This window comes from Oreochromis aureus, linkage group 17, assembly GCF_013358895.1.
Source record: "Oreochromis aureus strain Israel breed Guangdong linkage group 17, ZZ_aureus, whole genome shotgun sequence".
In the NCBI taxonomy this organism is placed as follows: domain Eukaryota; kingdom Metazoa; phylum Chordata; class Actinopteri; order Cichliformes; family Cichlidae; genus Oreochromis; species Oreochromis aureus.
The window spans coordinates 21,499,265-21,519,826 of NC_052958.1; the positions used below are offsets into that span (position 1 = coordinate 21,499,265).

General features: G+C 43.6%; 1 protein-coding gene across 1 annotated transcript; it reads right to left on the bottom strand.

The window, feature by feature from the left end:
* Positions 1-6,186: 6,186 nt before the first annotated feature.
* Positions 6,187-13,292, bottom strand: LOC120433998. The gene is made up of 5 exons (XM_039601342.1): positions 13,058-13,292; positions 12,649-12,736; positions 12,108-12,564; positions 6,641-6,800; positions 6,187-6,443 (listed from the first exon to the last, which is right to left on the bottom strand). The coding sequence occupies exons 1-5, from the start codon at positions 13,290-13,292 to the stop codon at positions 6,304-6,306; spliced, it is 1,080 nt and encodes a 359-aa protein (XP_039457276.1). The 3' UTR covers positions 6,187-6,303.
* Positions 13,293-20,562: the final 7,270 nt, after the last annotated feature.

The following is a 20,562-nucleotide window of genomic DNA, read 5'->3' on the forward strand; positions in this document are numbered from 1 at the left end:
TTTTCCACTGCAGCGTTTGTGAATATTAATGAGTGAAGAATGCTTGCAGTAAGATGTGACAGTTACATCATGTTCAGTTCAGCCTGCAGAGCATCACAGTGACACCGTCAGCAGCTGAAGTGACAGTGATTTATTACAGGGAAAGGTTTGTGAAAAGGTGCTTTGGATTTTCTTGTTGCAACTTTTCAAGGAAAATCAGGCTCCATTGTCCATTTTATTGAACCCTAGTGGCACACTGTTGCCCACAGCTTTATTGGTTTAGTAAGACTCCTCTCTCACGTCTTATTCACACCCTATGTTAGGATCTGATCTGTATGTCAATGCTAGTGCCCCAGGTTTTCCTGCTAGCACACCCATTGGGCGGAGTCACAGATTCTGGGCTTCAGTCATCGCACCTGTCTCCATTTCAACTGATCAAGCTTGCAGTACTTAAGGACTGACATTTAAGGCTCAAGTTCTTGCTCCTTGCTAGCTTGTTCTTTACTTTATGGTAGTGATCAGGGTTTCTGTTGTCTTTGCCTGCTGTATGTTAGATTCATAATTGTGCTTCTGTTTTCCAGGTAAACCTCTTATGAGCAATGACTAAAAAGAAAAACCCACCATGAGTTTACCACTTACTGAAACACACCTGGCTGCCTGCATCCCACCCCTCATTCCAATAGCTGCAAGAGACAAAGCAAGTAGGAACTCAAATCTTTTTCCTCATTTCCTTAAATCGACACACAATGCTCGCATGGACTAAATATTCTCTTCGGGAGAGATTCAGGACCTGCACCAGGCTACCTGACTTTGTTCGTCCTGCTTTTGATTAAACTGAAAGGTTGATTGTGTTTACCTGGACATAGTTTGCTTACCCACTGAAGACTGCATCCAGGTGAACAGAGTCAATTTTTGGGGAATTCCTTTGCCTGGTTTATTGAGCATGCATTGAGACATCTTGATTCCTCTGTGGTTTTACTAGTAATGACTGTAAATTGCCACAAGCCTGAGTTCTGCTTTTTAACCTTGATTCTTGTTACATCTGCTGACCTTTGACCTTTTCCAAATGTGTGCTGGCTGATTGACATTCTGATGCAAATGCATTTTGCTGCATGCAAACGTGCATATGATCAGTTTACATTTTCTTATTGCCATTTTGTAGGTAAATGGTGGTTAGCACTGTTGTGTCTCAGCAAGAAGGTTTAAATCCATCAACTGGCCATGTCTTTTCTGTGTGGTTTTTGCATGTTCTGTGTCTGCATGGGTTCTCCGGGTTCCTCCTACAGTCCAAAAACATGCAGTTAATAAGGTTAGGTTAACAGATTCTAAATGGGTGTGTGACTGGTTGTCTCTTTGTCAGCTCTAACACAGGCTTGCACACCTGCCCAGAGCGCACCCCATCTCAAGCTCTGTGGCAGCTGGGATGGGCTGTCTGCCAATCAACCTGAACTGGATAAGTGGAAGAGAATGAATGGATGAATATTGCCATGTTCCTTTTAATTTTCTCTTCGCAAGTGGGTTGGATCTTGTTTTTGTTTTTGTCGATGTACTTTGCCCCGATTCCTCTTAATTCTCTTGTGGGGGGGTCTTACAGTTCATCTTTTTTTTTTTTTAAATTTGAGCTCCATGTACCTGGTGTAAAAACCTTGTTTTTCAGAGCTGCTCATGAGTGAATGGTGGACACAGCATAAAAGCATCTATGGATTGTTTTCTAGCCAAGGAGCAGATCACTACCTTGACGCAGTGATGGTGATTATTTGACTTAATCCTCATCCATTTACACAAAATAGATGAGGATGCTCTGTGGCTGCTGAATGTGGAAATGAGTGCTTGTTGAACATGTCAGGTGTTTCCCAGTTTGCTGCCCAGTATCTTAGATCTAAGCTGCAATAAACAGTTGTAGCTGCTTGTGTCTAAATTTTATACTACCACATCATATTTTAGATTTCTGTTCAATGAAAAGATTTATTTTGTTCTGCTTGACAGACAAGCTTTTACCTGCTCTGACTCATATCCCGTGTCTCTGCTAATAATCAGCCACAAGTATGACCCAACAGAAAAGAAGTGGGCGGAAGCTATCGAGAGACTATTGATATGTTAATATCTTTCTGACAAACACACACATGCCTGCTGCAGTGTGACAGCAGCTGAATAGAAGATTTTCTTCTCTCTCAAACCTTTCATTGCAACACAGAACTGAAGACACTCATTAAAGATGCAGACAGGAGTAAGTTTTATAACACGATTATGTTTGATCTGTGTCCATTGTTACAATTGCGCTTCTGGCTATGCTTTCTTACTTTAGGTCATTTTTGTTGCAAACTTTCTGGTTTTGGCTGTGTAATTTTTTTTTTTTTCCTAAATTTAAGCTTAATTCTTTGTATTATTTTGTTTATTATTATTTTGTATTTTTAATGCTTATTTTCTGATTATATTGTTTTATGTATTTTAATATGAGAGGCCTTTAGAAACTGAGCTCAAAGGAGACAAGACTAGGTCCAAGCCAACATTTATATGTGGGGCCCATATGGTTTGGAAATGGGCTGAAAAATGGGCCCCATATAGAATTGTCCGCGGGTTCCGTAATGGCCCCATGTTAAATGCCCATATAGGTGTTATATTGGTAAAATCTAGGAACTAAATGGGCCCCAACTGGGCAACATACACAGAAACCCACCCAGGCCCCATCTTTCAAGTTTTTTGTGGGTACAACATGAGGAAAACATGAGCTAAAAAGTTGGAATGGCATTATCAGTGGGTTCTGTAGTTGCATCTTACTTCTTGTTTGAATTGGCTCATTTCTGGCACTGGGCGGGTAGAAAAACAGCCACAAAATCAATTTAACAGACGGCCAATATGGCTTCTGTGACACAAAGACACTAAATATATTAAAGCTGACTGCAAACAGAAACATCAAGAGGGACACGAAACACATTTTGTTCACATTTATTTTGTCCCACAACTGTGGGTTTAAGTAAGTGTATTCCAAGGAGTGTGAACTTATCCATCCATCCATCCATCCTCATCCGCTTTATCCGAAGTCGGGTCGCGGGGGCAGCAGCCTAAGCAGAGAAGCCCAGACCTCCCTCTCCCCAGCCACCTCCTCCAGCTCATCCGGGGGAACACCAAGGCGTTCCCAGGCCAGCCGAGAGATATAATCTCTCCAGCGCGTCCTGGGTCTGCCCTGGGCCTCCTCCCGGTGGGACATGCCCGAACACCTCACCCGGGAGGCGCCCAGGGGCATCCTTGTCAGATGCCGAACCACCTCAACTGGCTCCTTTCGATGTGGAGGAGCAGCGGCTCTACTCTGAGCCCCTCCCGGATGGCCAAACTTCTCACCCTATCTCTAAGGGAGAGGCCAGCCACCCTTCGGAGGAAGCTCATTTCTGCCGCTTGTATCCGCGATCTCGTTCTTTCGGTCACTACCCACAGCTCGTGGCCATAGGTGAGGGTCGGGACGAGATCGACCGGTAAATTGAGAGCTTCGCTTTTACACTCAGCTCCCTTTTCACCACGACGGACCAGTGCAGCGTCCGCATCACTGCAGCCGCAGCACCAATCCGTCTGTCGATCTCCGGCTCCCTTCTCCCATCACTCGCGAACAAGACCCCGAGATACTTAAACTCCTCCACTTGGGGCAGGAACTCATCCCGACCCGGAGTGGGCACTCCACCCTTTTTTCGGCTGAGAACCATGGCCTCAGATTTGGAGGTGCTGATCCTCATTCCGCTGCTTCACACTCGGCTGCGAACCGCTCTCCAGCGAGCTGGAGGCCCCCACCGATGAAGCCATCAGAACCACATCATCCGCAAAAAGCAGAGATGAGATTCTGAGGCCACCAAGTGAAAGCCCTCCGCCACTTGGCTGCGCCTAGAAATCCTGTCCATAAAAATTATGAACAGAATCGGTGATAAAGGGCAGTTTCTGGCGGAGCCCATCACCCACCGGAAACAAGTCCGACTTATTGCCGGCAATGCGAACCAAACTCTTACAACGGTTGTATAGGGATCGAATGGCCCATAGCAGTGGGCCAGACACCCCATACTCCCCGCAACACCTCCCACAGGACACCCGAGGGACACGGTCGAATGCCTTCTCCAAGTCCACAAAACACATGTAGACTGGTTGGGCAAACTCCCATGCACCCTCAAGTATCCTCGAGCTGGTCCAGTGTTCCGCGACCAGGGACGAAAACCGCATTGTTCCTCCTGTATCCGAGGTTCGACTAACGGACAAACTCTCCTTTCCAGCACCCTGGCATAGACTTTCCCAGGGAGGCTGAGGAGTGTGATCCCCTGTAGTTGGAACACACCCTCCGGTCTCCCTTCTTAAAGATGGGGACCACCACCCCGGTCTGCCAGTCCAGGGTACTGCCCTGATCTCCACGCAACATTGTAGAGGCGTGTCAACCAGGACAGCCCTACAACGCGTCCAGAGCCTTCAGGAACTCAGGGCGGACCTCATCAACACCAGGGCTCTGCCACCGAGGAGTTGTTTAACTGCCTCAGTGACCTCGACCCCAGAAATTGGCGGGTCATTCCCTCATCCCCAGACTCTGCTTCCTCCTCGGAAGGCGTGTCAGTGGGATTAAGGAGGTCCTCAGTATTCCTTCCACCGTCTGACAATTTTCTCAGTCGACGCCAGCAGCGCACCGCCAGCACTATACACAGTGCAGGTAGAGCACCGCTTTCCCCTCCTGAGACGCCTGACGGTTTGCCAGAATCTCTTCGAGGCAGTCCGAAAGTCTTTTTCCATGGCCTCCGAACTCCTCCCACACCCAAGTTTTTGCTTCAGCCACTGCCCGAGCCACATTCCGCTTGGCCTGTCGATACCTGTCAGCTGCCTCTGGAGTCCCACAGGCTAACCAAGCCCGATAGGACTCCTTCTTCAGCCTGGTGGCTCCCTTCACCTCTGGTGTCCACCATTTGGTTCGGGATTACCACCACGGCAGGCACCAACCACCTTGCGGCCGCAGCTCAATGCAGCAGCCGGCAATGGAGACGCTGAACATGGTCCATTCGGACTCAATGTCCCCAGTCTCCCTCGGAATGTTGTTGAAGCTCTGCCGGAGGTGTGCGTTGAAGATCTCGCGGACTGGGGCCTCTGCTAGACGTTCCCAGTACACCCTCACTCACGCGTTTAGGTGCACCGGGTCTGTCCAGCGTCCTCCCCGCCACCTGATCCAACTCACCACCAGGTGGTGATCAGTTGACAGCTCAGCCCCTCTCTTTACCCGAGTGTCCAGAACATATGGTCGCAGGTCTGGTGATACGATTACAAAATCGATCATCGACCTGCGGCCTAGAGCATCCTGGTGCCACGTGCACTTATGGACACTCTTATGTTCGAACAAGGTGTTCGTTATGGCCAAACTGTGATTTGCACAGAAGTCCAATAACAAAACACCACTCGGGTTCAGATCAGGGAGGCCGTTCCTCCCAATCACGCCCCTCCAGGTCTCGCTGTCGTTACCCACGTGAGCATTGAAGTCTCCCAGTAGGACAACAGAGTCTCCAGGTGGGGCACCTTCCAGCACCCCCCAGGGACTCTAAGAAGGCTGGGTACTCTGAACTGCCACTCGGCGCATAAGCGCAGATGACAGTCAGGACCCGTTCCCCGACCCTGAGGCGCAGGGAACAAACCCTCTCATCCACCGGGAAAAACCCCAGCGTATCGGCAGCAAGCCGGGGATATTAGAATACCCACCCCAGCCCGCCGCCTCTCACCAGGGGCAACTCCAGACTGAGACAGAGTCCAGCCCCTCTCCAGGAGACTAGTTCCAGAGCCCAAGCCATGCGTGAGGTGAGCCCGACTATATCTAGCCGGTACTTCTCAACCTCACGCACTAACTCAGGCTCCTTCCCCACCAGAGAGGTGACATTCCATGTCCCTATTGCCAGTCTTGGCAGCCGGGGATCGGTCCGCCAGGGCCTCCGCTCCTGGCCGCCGCCCGACACACATTGCACCCGACCCCTATGGCGCCTCCTGCGGGTGGTGGGCCTGCGGGAGGATGGGCCCATGTCTCCTCTTCGGGCTGTGCCCGGCCGGGCCCCATGGACTAAGGCCCGCCACCAGGCGCCGCCCTCGGGCACCCTCCCGGGCCTGGCTCCAGGGCGGGGCCCCGGTAACCCTATCCCGGGCAGGGTAAACTGTTCCCTCGATGTTCTTTTCATACGGGTCTTCTGAACGTGTGAACTTAAAAAACTAGAAATGTCAAACTACATTCAAATTGCTTAGAGTTGGAACTGTAGCAACATGGGAAAAAATAAGAAGGGAAACTCAGAACCTTGTCTTGAATCAGCAGGGGTGTCTGTTATGTTTTTTTTACAGAGCCGTTAGTCTATTTTGTTCCCTTGCAGCCCTCAGTCCTCCTCTGTCTCTAGCTCCAGTGAACCATTTGCAGAGAGCTTTCTCTGCTTCTTGCAGGTTGACTTTTGCTGTCAAAGAATTCTTCTTCAGTGCCTCTGCAAATGAAGAAGAAAAATGGGTAAGCCAAAGTAAAGTTAACCTTAGCTTACTTCCTTTGGTGATGATTTACAAAGAACAATGTTTATTTCACTTTCTTGCCTCAAATATATAAGATGGCACAATAACCAATCTCAGTTACACTTTCAAACACTTTATTAAAAAAGTTCAAGTGTCTCAAGTGAAACTAACTTACCATACACAACATTAAAGAGGCGCAAATCTCGGAACTTTTTCTTCCCATGTCGGCCAAGCAAGTTGTACTCCACGGCAAGCTTGGGTGATATGAGGAATTTCATCATTCTCCTTGTAGCATCATCTACACTTGTTCCCCCTATATCTGCTACCATGGCAACCTAAGGGGAACATACAAAAAGGACAGATTAGATACTGGCATCTGGGTAGGATGCCTCCCTGGTGAGCTGTTTTGGGCACATCCAACCAGGAAGAGACCTAGAGGAACACCCAGGACATGCTAGAGGGACTATGGGCGTTTATCAATATGCGTACTTGTGCGTACTTGCGTTCTCGTGTACTCGTGATACGTCATCAGTCGGAGACCAAGTACTGTTCCAATTCGAAGTACGCATCAAGCCGAGAACGCGAAAAAGTCCCGGATGTGTTCTCGATCCGCCTGTTTTATCGAGCATGCATCGGTGTGGACTTGGGACAGCTATATGTCCCAGAATGCATTTCGTCCAAAACTCAACAGCGGACTCCCGGCACATCGTTTCACCCCCCTCGCTCATGGACTTCTCACTACTCAGGTTAAAGAAACCCCAGCAGCTGTCTATAGTATTGAGTGTCCACTAGAATAGAAATAAAAGCGTTCTAACATCTCACCTGCTTGTTTTTATTAAGGTATGTACACGTATGTACATGTACACTATTTTTATTATTAGAGGTTTCACTAGTGCGGTTAAAAATGATATATAAGTCACTTAGATCACTTCTAAATGTTAATGTTTGGTTTATTTCAGTGTTTTATTTGTTCCTGAGTAAACCGGTTTGGCTGTGATTAAAGTTAAGCTTCATAACATGTTACTCACAGTTACATTAAGAGGGGACGGCAGTAAAAACTCCGGACCTGTGACATCATCATGTACGCTGGTGTTCCGACTGTACAAATCACGAGTCCGTGCTCGCGTGCATTTTGAGAATTGAGAAACGCCCACGAGTCCGTGCTCGCGTTCTCGGCGGATACGTACTCCCGTGCGTTCTCGGCGAGTACGTACTCACCGAGAAGCGAGTACGCATCTGCAGCGTACTTGGGCATTGATAAACGGCCTCTGGTTCTTGGCTGGCCTGGAAATGCCTTGGGATTCCGCTGGAGGAGCAGGGCCAAGTGACTGGAGAGAGCGAAGTCTGGGCCTCTCTACTTAGTACCGGATTGGGTCGCAGGGGGGAGCAGCCTAAGCTTAAGATAATGGACCAGGAATGGAGGATAAATGGACGCTTTACATATTACTTAATGTTAATTGTGTGGTGATAAAAAAATATATATATATATATATATATATATATATATATATATATATATATACACATATATATATATATATATATATATATATATATATATATATATATATATATATATATATATATATATATATATATATATATATATATATATATATATATATATATATATATATATATATATATATATATATATATATATATATATATACATATATATATATATATATATATATATATATATACATATATATATATATATATATATATATATATATATATATATATATATATATATATATATAAAAAATATGGTAGTAACACAAGCTAAACTGTTAAAAACTGAATTGAAGTTCCTTAATAGGGCTGGGTATGTCACTGATTTCTAGAGTCGATTCGATTCCGATTCACAAGGTCCCGAATCGATTCAATTCGGGGAAATTTTGTCTCAGACAGTCAGAAATACTATAAGTCTGATCACGTATAAGTACATTTCCATATTTTTATATCTATAAAGGAAAGCTGACACTTGCGAGACTTTATCAAAGGTGTAAGCATCACAGCAGATGCCTTTGTATCAAAGTAACTGAGGATAAAACACAGAAAAACATGAAGCCGATTTTCTGGCCTGGGATTTTATAGCAGATGACCTTAAAAATATTCTGCAGTAGATCAAAAACGAAAGAAAACCATTAATCAACATCTGAACATTACCTGATGCTGCTGAAGTGAAGCAGAGCAAAGTTACAGAGGTTTTATTAGAGACACAGCTAAGCGTTTTGCAATTTTGCATAATTTTAAAAAGTTTAAATTTGTTCAGCAGGCCTATTGAAAGGCAGAAAGGCTTTCTCTTCGTAAGTGAAAGGGGAAAAAAAAGCGACAGCACTGTAAATGCAGAAAACACTGATTTTTAGATGGGAAACTGTTCTTGAAGTACACTGAGAGAGAGTGAGAGAGAGACAGCGAGCTCTGCGTGAAGTGTGATTTTACCATGGTGGAAAACCACCATGGTGGAAAACCAAAACAGCAAAAGTAAGAGGGAATTCATGATGATGTTTACGTGAAGCGAAATTTTCAGTGTAGTTTGGATCTTCTTTTGCTGCTGGTTCAGTCAATATTGTTTGGAGAGAGATAAAACCTGCAGCTTCAGACTCTAGCACAAAAAACACAAAGTGCCATCGGCTGAGAAAGGCCACATCTCACTGATTCTGATCCGTCGGCGGGTCCGCGCTTTGTGTTTACATCTTTGTGCAGAATGCGTGTGCCTGCTCTCATTTACTTTCTCCAAACTAAAATAGGTTTTTTGATAAATCTATAATCAAAACCCAAAATATTTTGTTTTAGCTGTAAAAGTGTCATAAAATCAGCTGTGAGTGTGTGTGTTTTTGTCCCTTTTTTCAGGATTACTTCTACTTTCCACATCTGGTAGTTTTTTTTCTCTACTGTATACTATAAGAGTGTAATCAGGGATTAATAACAGAAAAGGGCAAAAAACAAACTTGAAATTTTACCGTTTTTTTTTCACTGAAAAAGGCACTCATAATGTACATGAATAAAAGATTTAGAATAGGCAATTTGAATTATTAATTGTAAAACAGAACAAAAACAATTTTGTGACCTTTGGCCCTGTGGTTTGTTTTTGGGCATCTCTTCTAAATAAGTCCAGGCGTGTTGGGCCCCTGGTAGAGCTCTGGTTGGAAGAGACGGGTTGGAAAAACCTGTCATCGGCGACGGGTTGGGGGCTAAAGGGTTAAAATAAATAGGAACTGGCCAGAATTTGCATAAACTATCATAGCAGAACAAAAATAAGAAATCTATCCGTTATCAAAATCAGAATCAAATGCTTCATTAGAATAAAAAAATGTAACTTTCTGGAAGGTATGTTAGTCCAATAATCACACTGGTATGATAACTCCAACTTTAATTGTCTGCCTTCTTTCGTTCATACACACAAGAAGAAAACTGCTCCTCCCAGAAACTCTACGTCCCCTTCCCACCCGTGCGTAGCCATGTCCCCCTTCACTGGACACTTGCGCAGTGGGACAGATACATCTTAACAATCTCCCCTTTTTCTTTTAAGGAAAGGAAAACAGATTAGAACAATTTCCTTTTTCTCTTTTTGAACAATATAACAGCTAAACATAATATAACACTCCAAACTAGTGTTTAAAAGAAACATTTTTATGAGTGTTAATTTTTATTTTTTGTCATTAGTCCTTTCAGCTTTCTAGCTGCCATTGCCCTTCTCTCAGGGCTCTTAGCAGTCCAAGTGCTGATGTTCCCACTTTTGTCAGGCAGTTAGCAAGCTGCTCTTTGGTAGATGTCCATATGATGTGCTGAATAGTCCCTGTGTGCATAAGTTCTTTGATGCCTCTTCTCACTTACAGATTTTGTGGACTTGACAGCATCAAGAAGGGAATGGTTGTCTGTTACACAGACGATTGGCAAGATGTTGTGTGTACCATCACCAGTGGTGAGCTCAGAATAGAGTGCAGCCAGAAAAACAGCACTGTCGATCCCATCTGCAAGGGCCAAAGTCTCTCCTGCTAGTGTACTCCGTACCACCCTCCTGATCCGTTTTGACTGCCAAAATATGGGCGAAAACTTTCCTCCTTCTCCCATCAACATGATAAAATGTCCACCTTGTGTGTCTCCGTCTGAGAGGTTGCCCAAAGAGGAATCACTAAACACCACTAATTTGAGGGATTTGCTTTCACCCAAGAACTGAAACCTCAGGGTAACCTCCTGTGATTTAAGTTTTCTGATCAGTTTGTTTGTGCAGTGCATTGTCTGAATGGTAGCATGTTTTGTGCTTGATGCCAGGATGGAAATGTCACACATGATGTCGGGTCTGCTCTGTCTTGCTACCCACAGTATCTGTCCAATCTTGGATTTTAACATGTCCATCTCTGTATCTGTTAAAGGAGCCTCACACTGTGGTGCCCTGGTGGGATCAATAGGAATAGGCTGTAGGTTTTTTATGTACGTATCATGTTGTAGTTGTATTTCATTCTGAAGAGAGTGAACCTCCATCCCAATGTAGTTAAAGCTGTTATGTTCTTCTCGTCCAACTTGAAAAGCAGCTTTCAGTTTGGGGATGACTAATGTGGAGAACATGTCTGAACCACCCCACATAAAGTCATCTACATGACATGCAAGTACTCCTGTCACTTTACAGAGATCGTCTAGCCAGTAGAAGACAGCCAGATCAACTTTTGACACTGTGCCCCCCAGCTTCTGCATGGTTTCTTTCACCTTGTTGTACCAGAATAATGAAGCATCTGCCAGGCCATAAACACATTTGTTCAACTTCCATATAGTTCCTTTGCCCTGTGCTTCTTCAGGTGGTCGAATGTACACGTCTCGGGTTAAATCTTTACCTTGCAGAAAAGCTGTTTTAATGTCCATGGAGTTCAGTTTCCATTGATTTTGACATATTACTGCTATGATCTTCAGGGACTCGGAGGAACATGTTGGTGAGTCTTTGGAAAGTTCTTGAGTGTTTATTTCTTCAAAGCCTCTTGCAACCAGTCTAGCTTTGGGTACAATGCCCCCTGGTGTTTCCTTGAGTGTGCATATCCACCTTGTTGATATACATTTCTGACCTTTATCTTTCTCCACTTCAAACACATTGTTTCTTTTCCAGTTATCAAGTTCAGTTTGTTTGGCTTGTGAGAAGATGTCTTCCTTCACCACTAATATTTCATCTCTGTTTTTATCTGTGCATGACTTGGCATCTTCAGATAGTGTCACTTGAAGGTTGTTTACTTGCTCCACATTAATGGAACCCATGGATCCATTAATGTACACACAAGAAGAAAACTGCTCCTCCCAGAAACTCTACGTCCCCTTCCCACCCGCGCGTAGCCATGCCCCCCTTCACTGGACACTTGCGCAGTGGGACAGATACATCTTAACAGGTAAACATGTGGTATAAAAGTAACATCTCAGAAAAAAAACCCATCATAGCAACAGAAAAACATGGTAGCAGATGTGATGGTCTCTGGCCTGCTTTGCTGCCTCAGGACCAGTAAGACTTGATGTGTTAAATGAAACCAATTATGCTGTATACCAAAAAAAATCATGAAGGAGAATGTCTTTCAGAAAATATATCAAAGAATGTTTTCTGACTACTGTATAAAGAACAGTGGCAAGCAGAATGGGGAGGAAAAAAAACTTACTACAGCAGACATGAGACTGGAGTCCTCCAGTTTTCCATTAAGGGCCTCAACATCGTCTTGGGTTTTAAGAGGTAAAACAACCCCTTCAGGGACCTCCGTAACTGAACCATTTTTCTGCTTCAGCAAGGCATTTAACATCTTGCTATGAACCAGTTGAGTCTCCTTCACTTCCTCTAAAATGGCAAGTACTTTCGAGAACATGGGTTCACAAGTGGGGCTGGCGGCACTCCGGGCAGCGGGGCTGGCGGCACTCCGGGCAGAGGGGCTGGCGGCACTCCGGGCAGAGGGGCTGGCGGCACTCCGGGCAGCGGGGCTGGCGGCTACACTATTGTTTTTTCCAGAGGGTCGCTTAAGGAGTTGTTCTGGAGGCGTGGGTGGAAGTTCTTCATCTGAATCAGAAGGCTCACTTGATTCAGTGTGGCTGCTCAGTTGATTCTTCATCAGTTTAACACTGGGCCTAGAAAGGTTAAGCACAGAACATTTATGACACTGTTTCAGAAGGAAATAAACTTCATCTTGTTTGTATGCTAGTACCACTTACTTTCTTTTTCTTATGCCATTCTCATTGTCCGTCAAGTCTGATGAATACTCTGCTTGATGCAACTTTGCCCTGGCATTTGCATAAGTTGCTATAACATAAATTGTACAGAATACAACATGTAAGATACAATGTAAAGAAGAAATAAATCTGCAAAAACAATGACAATGAAAAAATGGTTTCCAGTAGAATAGAATAGAATAATCTTTTAATTGTCCCACAAGGGGAAATTTGGTTGTAACAGCAGCCAGAAAGACACATATACAAACAAACAGTACACAGGACACAGAACAGAAACATACAATAATACAGTAATACAGGGCCTTACATTTTCAAAAGCCTCCAAGTAAAAAAAAAAAAAAAATGTTCATGTATAAACTTTTAAAGAAAAGGAAATACAGATGTAGTGTACAAATAAAGTCAAACTTATCTGCATTTCCCATGACATGGACATTGCAGAGTATCCAGTTGCTGGTTGGTGGTGTTCCTTCCTTTACAGCCTTTGTCACATTCACCAATGAGGCAGGAGGCCACCAGCATAATTTTCTCTCTGCGTCATGGAACCACTCTGATGGCTGCAAGAAGGTAGACATCGTTCCATCAGAGTCAACTTCATCCACAAACTCGACCACACTGAATGAAGACATCCTGTAAACGCCATTAAGTTACATGCTGTGTAGCTGAGGCAAAGCTACAAATGCATTACGAAAAGGTAACAAAATAATTGGTTTTGTAAATTTAGTTACAGGAGCACTAGCAAGATGACCTGACAGTTTTGACAACAAATGTACACCCAAAGATGTTGAATCAATAGGGTAGTTAAAAAACGCTGTTCCAGTCTCAAACAGTTCATACAAAACATGTATTTCTCTGATGAACAGCACAATGTTCCGCACAACTGCAACTTTGCCTTCAAGATCAAAACAATTTGTTCTATTGGAGGTGGAGATTATTTGATTTCCATGTCTGTACATCTTGTACTGAAAAGAATGATGGACAAATAATTCAGTCATCATAGGTCCAGATGTATGTGGCTGTGTGAGTACACCCTCTGCCATTTTGAATGACCTGTGATCATACAATTGCTTTTCACAAACTCGTCTGACAATTTGCTGTACAGGATCCTGTGGTCTTCTCACCATCTTTTTTAACTGTCCCAAATAATTCTCAAATGGAAAACATGAAACCAAATCCAGAGGGCCATACTTTTTAGCATCATCTGCTAGGTGCAAAAGACTGTGTGTATTGTTAACTAAGAATTTAGTCCCATAAATCTTAGCAAAGTTGGCAACAAAGCATCTTAATAAATTTTTTGCATAATAACAGTACTCTTTACACAAAACCAGGAAGTTCTTGTACTGTGGATTGCACAGTTTCTGGAAAAGCACAACTGGTCCAGTATACAACAAAAATTGTCTTAATTCTGTAGCTTTCCATTGTCTGTACTCCATTAGGGACCGTGACTTTCTGGAAAACGTGCGTGGCAGACTTTGCCTACACTGTTTTAAGTGATCAGAAATGGCAGACAGAGTAGAAGTAGGAACCCGACACTGCAATGGTCCCTTAATCCACAGGGCAAGTAATCTACGTACAATACCCAAGCAAATTAAATGCATATAGTCTAAGGGAAAGGCTGAAACCATGCCAATGCCTAGCTCTTGAAGAGGTGATTTGGAGTTGTGGTGATCTTCATCTAACATTTCTTCAAACTGAGAATCTGATCTGAGACTTGAATCCATATCTGGAAAAATAACTTTCCCATCAACATAAACACCATACTGTGTACAGCGCTCACAAGAACTGTAGCCACCATGACCTTTGATGCATTTTAAATAAGCTCTAGCTGGGGTGTCACAGATAAAAGCATCTGGAAGGGGTACATTGAAGTGTTTTCCATTGAAAACAATACCAGTTTTTGTGACCTTTTTTACATCTTCTATAAAATCATGCATGTAGTCGTTCACCGACTCAGGTTTGCAGGGACCAGCATATATACCTATCATGAAAACATTTGCTTGTGGCAGTTCAACTATCTTACCTAAAATAGGCCACAGTTGCATATTAGAGCTCTTAAAGAGAGGCAAACCATCAACATTCACACAAATGGTTAATGTATCAGTTTTCAGTTCATGTTGATTTATCATTTTCAGTTCTGACAATACTGTACTTTCAAGACCAAAATAGTAGTAACTTCCCCTGCCAATCTGTTTCACTTCACAGTCTTTTAATGTACTGAGCAAAGTTCTGGGATCCTTTGGCAAATCTAGACCAAGCTCCAAAAGTATGGTTAAGAGCTCTGACAACACAGAATGAGACACATTTCGGTTTGCTGCCCATTCAGCAAGTTTCCTCTTAGCATCAGAGTTTGACTCCACATCAGGAAAGTCACAGTTTTGTTCTTCATCCGCTTCACTTTTTTTGGACTTAGCCAAAAAAAAACCCTGCAAGTTACAAGTACGAATTTTGACCCTATTTTTCTTCCTTTCATCTGATTGGTCAATGTCATGTCAATCACAAATGTAACAATCCAATCAGAGAACAGATGGGTTTGGCTGTCGGGGGGGCGCTTTTTTGAACTGCAGGTCCTTGAAGGGTAATACAGTTTGAAGCAGGAGACTGAAAGTTAGTGCTGAAAGTTAGGGGACCTAGCTGCTATTGGATATTTATATAGAGATCCTCCTGCACTTTCAGCACTAACTTTCAGTCTCCTGCTTCAAACTGTATTACCCTTCAAGGACCTGCAGTTCAAAAAAGTGCCCCTCCGACAGCCAACCCCATCTGTTCTCTGATTGGATTGTTACATTTGTGATTGACATGACATTGACCAATCAGATGAAAGGAAGAAAAATAGGGTCAAAATTCGTAATTGTAACATGCGGGATTTTTTTTTTGGCTAAGTCCACACACAAATCTTTTTTACACACACACAAATCTTTTTTACACACACACAAATCTTTTTCACACACACAAATTCTTTTTACACATACAAATCCTGATTTACAAGTCCAAAATATTTATGACCACATTTTGAGCCCATACAGTGCAGCTAAAACAAAAAATCTGCAGTGATTTACATTTGTTGAATGATCAATTTTGTAAAATAACAGTCTATTTTTGTGTGCACAGCTTATAAAACTGTACTGTAAGGCATGCTCTGATTGCATGCTAAAGTGATTACCTCACTTTGCCCCATATGGGGCACACATAGACATGTTTTTAGGTTCTGACTTGCATTTGCCCATGTGTAACCCATATAGTTTGACCAGGTGGGCCCCATCCGTGTCATCAGTGCTAAAGAAATATATTGATTACCTCACTTTGCCCCATATGGGGCCCACATAGACATGTTTTCAGGGTCTGACTTGCATTTGCCCATGTGTAACCCATACAGTTTGACCAGGTGGGCCCCACCTGTGTCATCGATACTAAAACATATATTGATTACCTCACTTTGCCCCACCTGGGGCACACAACAACAGTCTATCCTTAAATGACTGTGTTAGCCAATGTCTATCCTAGGTGGAAAACCCAAGTGGGCCCTACGTGTGTTTCCCATTTTGGACCAAGTTAAGTGTTTCCCATGTTTGACCCAGCAAGGACCTACTATATGTTTCCACTTGGTTTTGCCCATATGATTTTGATGTGAGAAACCCAAGTGGGTCCCATATATACTAAACAATCCTGAGCCCACATAAAATAGAAGCCCATATTAACTTAACATAACCCATATGGGGCCCACATAGACATGTTTTTAGGTTCTGACTTGCATTTGCCCATGTGTAACCCATATAGTTTGACCAGGTGGGCCCCACCTGTGTCATCCATACTAAAACATATATTGATTACCTCACTTTGCCCCACCTGGGGCACACAACAACAGCCTATCCTTAAATGACTGTGTTAGCCCATGTCTATCCTAGGTGGAAAACCCAAGTGGGTCCTACGTGTGTTTCCCATTTTGGACCAAGTTAAGTGTTTCCCATGTTTGACCCAGCTAGGACCTACTAAAAGTGCCCACTTGGGATTGCCCATATGGGTTTAATGTGAAAAACCCAAGTAGGCCCCATACAAAAAGCCCAGTTTGAGCCCATGCCCACATGATACCCATCCAGCCCGAGGAAAAACCAGGTGGGGCCCATACATACATGTTGGCTGGGGTTAAGGGTGACAGGTTGCCCTGGCAACAGACCTCAGAAAGGGGAAGTTATTGCAAGCCGCATCGGAAATTTGGCACAAAGAAAAGAGGAACTTGTACCATATAATGATCGAGTGATTGACCGAGTGATCGACCGATCCACCGAGTGATCACGTGAGTGATCCACCGACTGATCTATCGAATGATCCACCGAGTGATCCACCGAGTGATCGACTGAGTGATCGACCGCGTGATCGACTGAATGATCAACCGAGTGATCGAGTGAGTGATCGACTGAATAATCCACCGAGTGATCGACCGCATGATCGAGTGATCGCATGAGTGATCCACCGAGTGATCGCATGAGTGATCCACCGAGTGATCGACCACGTGATCGAGTGATCGACCGAGTGATCACATGAGTGATCGCATGGTTGATCGACCGCATGATCGCGTCAGTGATCAACCTAGTGATCCATCGAATGATCCACCGAGTGATCGAGTGATCCACCCAGTGATCGAGTGATCACTGGGTAGACTGTATGATCCACCGAGTGATCGAGTGAGTGATCCATCGAGTGGTGAACACAGTGATCTATCGAATGATCCACCGAGTGATCAACCGAGTGATCCATCGAATGATCCACCCAGTGATCGAGTGATCGACTGAATGATCCACCGAGTGATCGAGTGAGTGATCGACCGTGTGATCGAGTGATCGACCGCGTGATCCACCGATCCACCGAGTGATCATGTGAGTGATCCACCGACTGATCCATCGAATGATCCACCGAGTGATCGACCGAGTGCTTGCGTGAGTGATCAAGTGATCGCGTGAGTGATCCACCGAGTGATCGACTGAGTGATCGACCGCGCAATCGAGTGATCCACCGCTTGATTGAGTGATTCACTAAGTGATCGCGTGAGTAATGGTAAATAGCCTGTATTTATATAGCGCTTTACTAGTCCCTAAGGACCCCAAAGCGCTTTACATATCCATCACACACACATTCATCACACACTGGTGATGGCAAGCTACATTGTAACCACAGCCACCCTGGGGCGCACTGACAGAGGCGAGGCTGCCGGACACTGGCGCCACCGGGCCCTCTGACCACCACCAGTAGGCAACGGGTGAAGTGTCTTGCCCAAGGACACAACGACCGAGACTGTCCAAGCCGGGGCTCGAACTGGCAACCTTCTGATTACAAGGCGAACTCCCAACTCTTGAGCCACGATCGCCGATCACCGCGTGATCAAGTGATCGCGTGAGTGATCCACCGAGTGATCGAGTGAGTTAGTCAGTGATCGAGTGAGTGATTGAGTGAGTGAACGAGTGATCGATCGATCAGGAACCTGAATAAGTCAACTGTGTTGCCTTGCAGTGCACAAAACCTTACGATTTCTTAACAATTTGTGCTTTTTTATGGTCATTTACACTAATGTTATAACAATATAAATGATCCACTCTTCATCTTCTGTGTCAAACCCTGTGCAGCACAGCGAACGGCTGTGGCTGATCCCTTAAACAAGTTACCATTCAGTCTTTCCTTTCGTCTTTTGCTTTGTGTTGTATTGGTAGAGAAGATGATGTCACCCACTTCATTTAATTGTGGGAAGATCAAGAATAACATTTGATTGTATACAACTGTACTTTTTAGGCTTCAGTCTGGTATTTCTGTTGCCTTTACATTGTTTACTTCAAACCTCACCCTAAAGTGAGAAATTTATTTCAGTCTTTACTTTTGTATTTGTCGGATTAGTTTGAAGTAGTTTTAGACTTGCAATTTCTTTTCGGTCTTTCACTCACTCTTACAACTTAGTCTGATCTTTATTTGTTTGGGGTCTTGAGTTGACAAGATAAAGTGTGTGTGTGTCACTTTCTAGTTAATGTAAGACCAGTTTTTTTCTTCTCCTTAATGTTTCAGTGTGTTTGAAATTTTTTGATTTGTAAAGACTTAAGCAATATTGTACAAAAGTTTTATCTCTTGAGACTGCTTTACTTAAGGGCACAGAGGCAGGTCATTTCCAACCTGCAGCTGTGGTGATAGAGTCAAACATGTTACCATAGTTACTCCAGAGCAAGTGTCTGTCATTCATTTCTCTCTTGTTAGTGTCAGTTCAGGCTTCTGAGCCTGACAGGATTATAAGCTGACATGAAACGCACACAGAATATGACACTGAGGAAAAACGGAACTGAAGGCTGCAGAGTCACAGTACAAATCAGATGATATTTACCCCAGAGCACAAACGAAAACACACTCAAACACAACTGTCAAACACACAAGCAGACACGGATAGTGATGCATACACAGATCAGTAACTCTGAAGATTTGTGTCTGAATTTGGGGATTTAGCAGCAAAGTAAATGTGCATGAAGCCTTCACAGACTTAATAAACCTTTAACTAGGTTAATAAAGGTTTACACGGCTAAATATTCGGGTTTCTTTGGGTGAAATTGAGCTGTAGAAGAGTCTCAGCAAGCGTCCCATTCATTTCTTTTTTAGGCCATTCTCCTTCAGAAAGAAGGGCCAATTGTGACTGAACATTCAATGCATACTGCTCATGAAGGAGTTTTCACTGATACAACAAAGCTCTTTTTATTTTTTTTTCTTCGTATTATCTAAGAGAACACTTTTTTTGATGCCCTGGTGACATTGTATTCCTGTCAAGTAAGAACTTAGGTCCTTTGATTTAGCTTTATTCACTTGATATTTCTAGATTTTCCTTAATTTTATTAAATGTACAAAAGCAGGATTTACTTGTTTAGTCTTGTGATGAATTTTGTTTATTGCAAGACTACATCAGCATATAGTACTAGTTTTAACTGAGCATTCAACTATTTTATAGAACAATAAAATTCTGGTCCATAGAAAGCAATCAAATCATCATTTACCATTTCTTCTTGGTTTCAATCAATGTTCTCCAAAATCTTTAAGGTCAGAGGGCTTAATTTAAAACAATATCCTATCAGGTGGACAACAAAAGTTTTCTGGTTGGAGACTGGAGATTCTCCAATTTGAGTCTGTCTGCATATCACATAGCAGTTTCTTCCCTGAGTGTGCTGAATGATTTTAGCTCAGGTCGAGCTCTCTCAGATGAGAGGGGTTTTCCTTCAGAGCTGAAGAAACAGTTGATTTTACAACAGCAATGCTTGGTGTCTAAAAAGGTACGTACAACCAGGAATGATCAGCACCTTTTTTTTGTTTGTGTATTTTATTAAACTGTGACCCCCATATTGAGCAAGCCTCCTGGCAACAAGTGCAAATAAACAGAAGATGAGCGCAGTCATATCTTTTTTTATTATATTACAGCAACATTCATGAAAAAATTTCCTGAATGTTGCGCTGAGGTAGGTAGGTGATACGTGTCAAAGTAACATCTTCATGGAGGGCAGAACCCAAAGTTTCCCAGCAAAACATTGGTGAAACCATCATACTGTCTTCACCAGTGTTCCCCAGGTAAGCAACACACACCTGGCCATTCACATGATGGAGGCTACACATGACACAGCAAACCAGGCCTCCCTCTTGCATTGTTCCCTGGTCCATTACCAGTGCTTTCATGCCCATTGTTGGCGCTTTCAGAGCAGGACAGGGGTCAGCATGGGCACCCTGACTGGTCTGCTGCTCTGCAGCACTATACATAACAAATCGTGATGTGCATTCTGAAATCTTTCTGTCAGAACCGGCATTACATTTTTCAGTACTTTGAACTACAGTAGCTTGTTTGTTGGATCTGAACACACATGCAAGCGTTCACTCCCAACGTGTCGCTGGTTT

What these genes read in the sequence shown, in the direction of transcription:
- LOC120433998 (XM_039601342.1), bottom strand. Translation starts at nt 13,292, where the DNA reads ATGTCTTCATTCAGTGTGGTCGAGTTTGTGGATGAAGTTGACTCTGAT. An exon ending in AGATAAGTTTGACTTTATTT is followed by an intron (nt 12,737 to 13,057) that starts GTACACTACATC and finishes TTTATGTTATAG; the next exon opens with CAACTTATGCAAATGCCAGG. An exon ending in AATGGCATAAGAAAAAGAAA is followed by an intron (nt 12,565 to 12,648) that starts GTAAGTGGTACT and finishes TAACCTTTCTAG; the next exon opens with GCCCAGTGTTAAACTGATGA.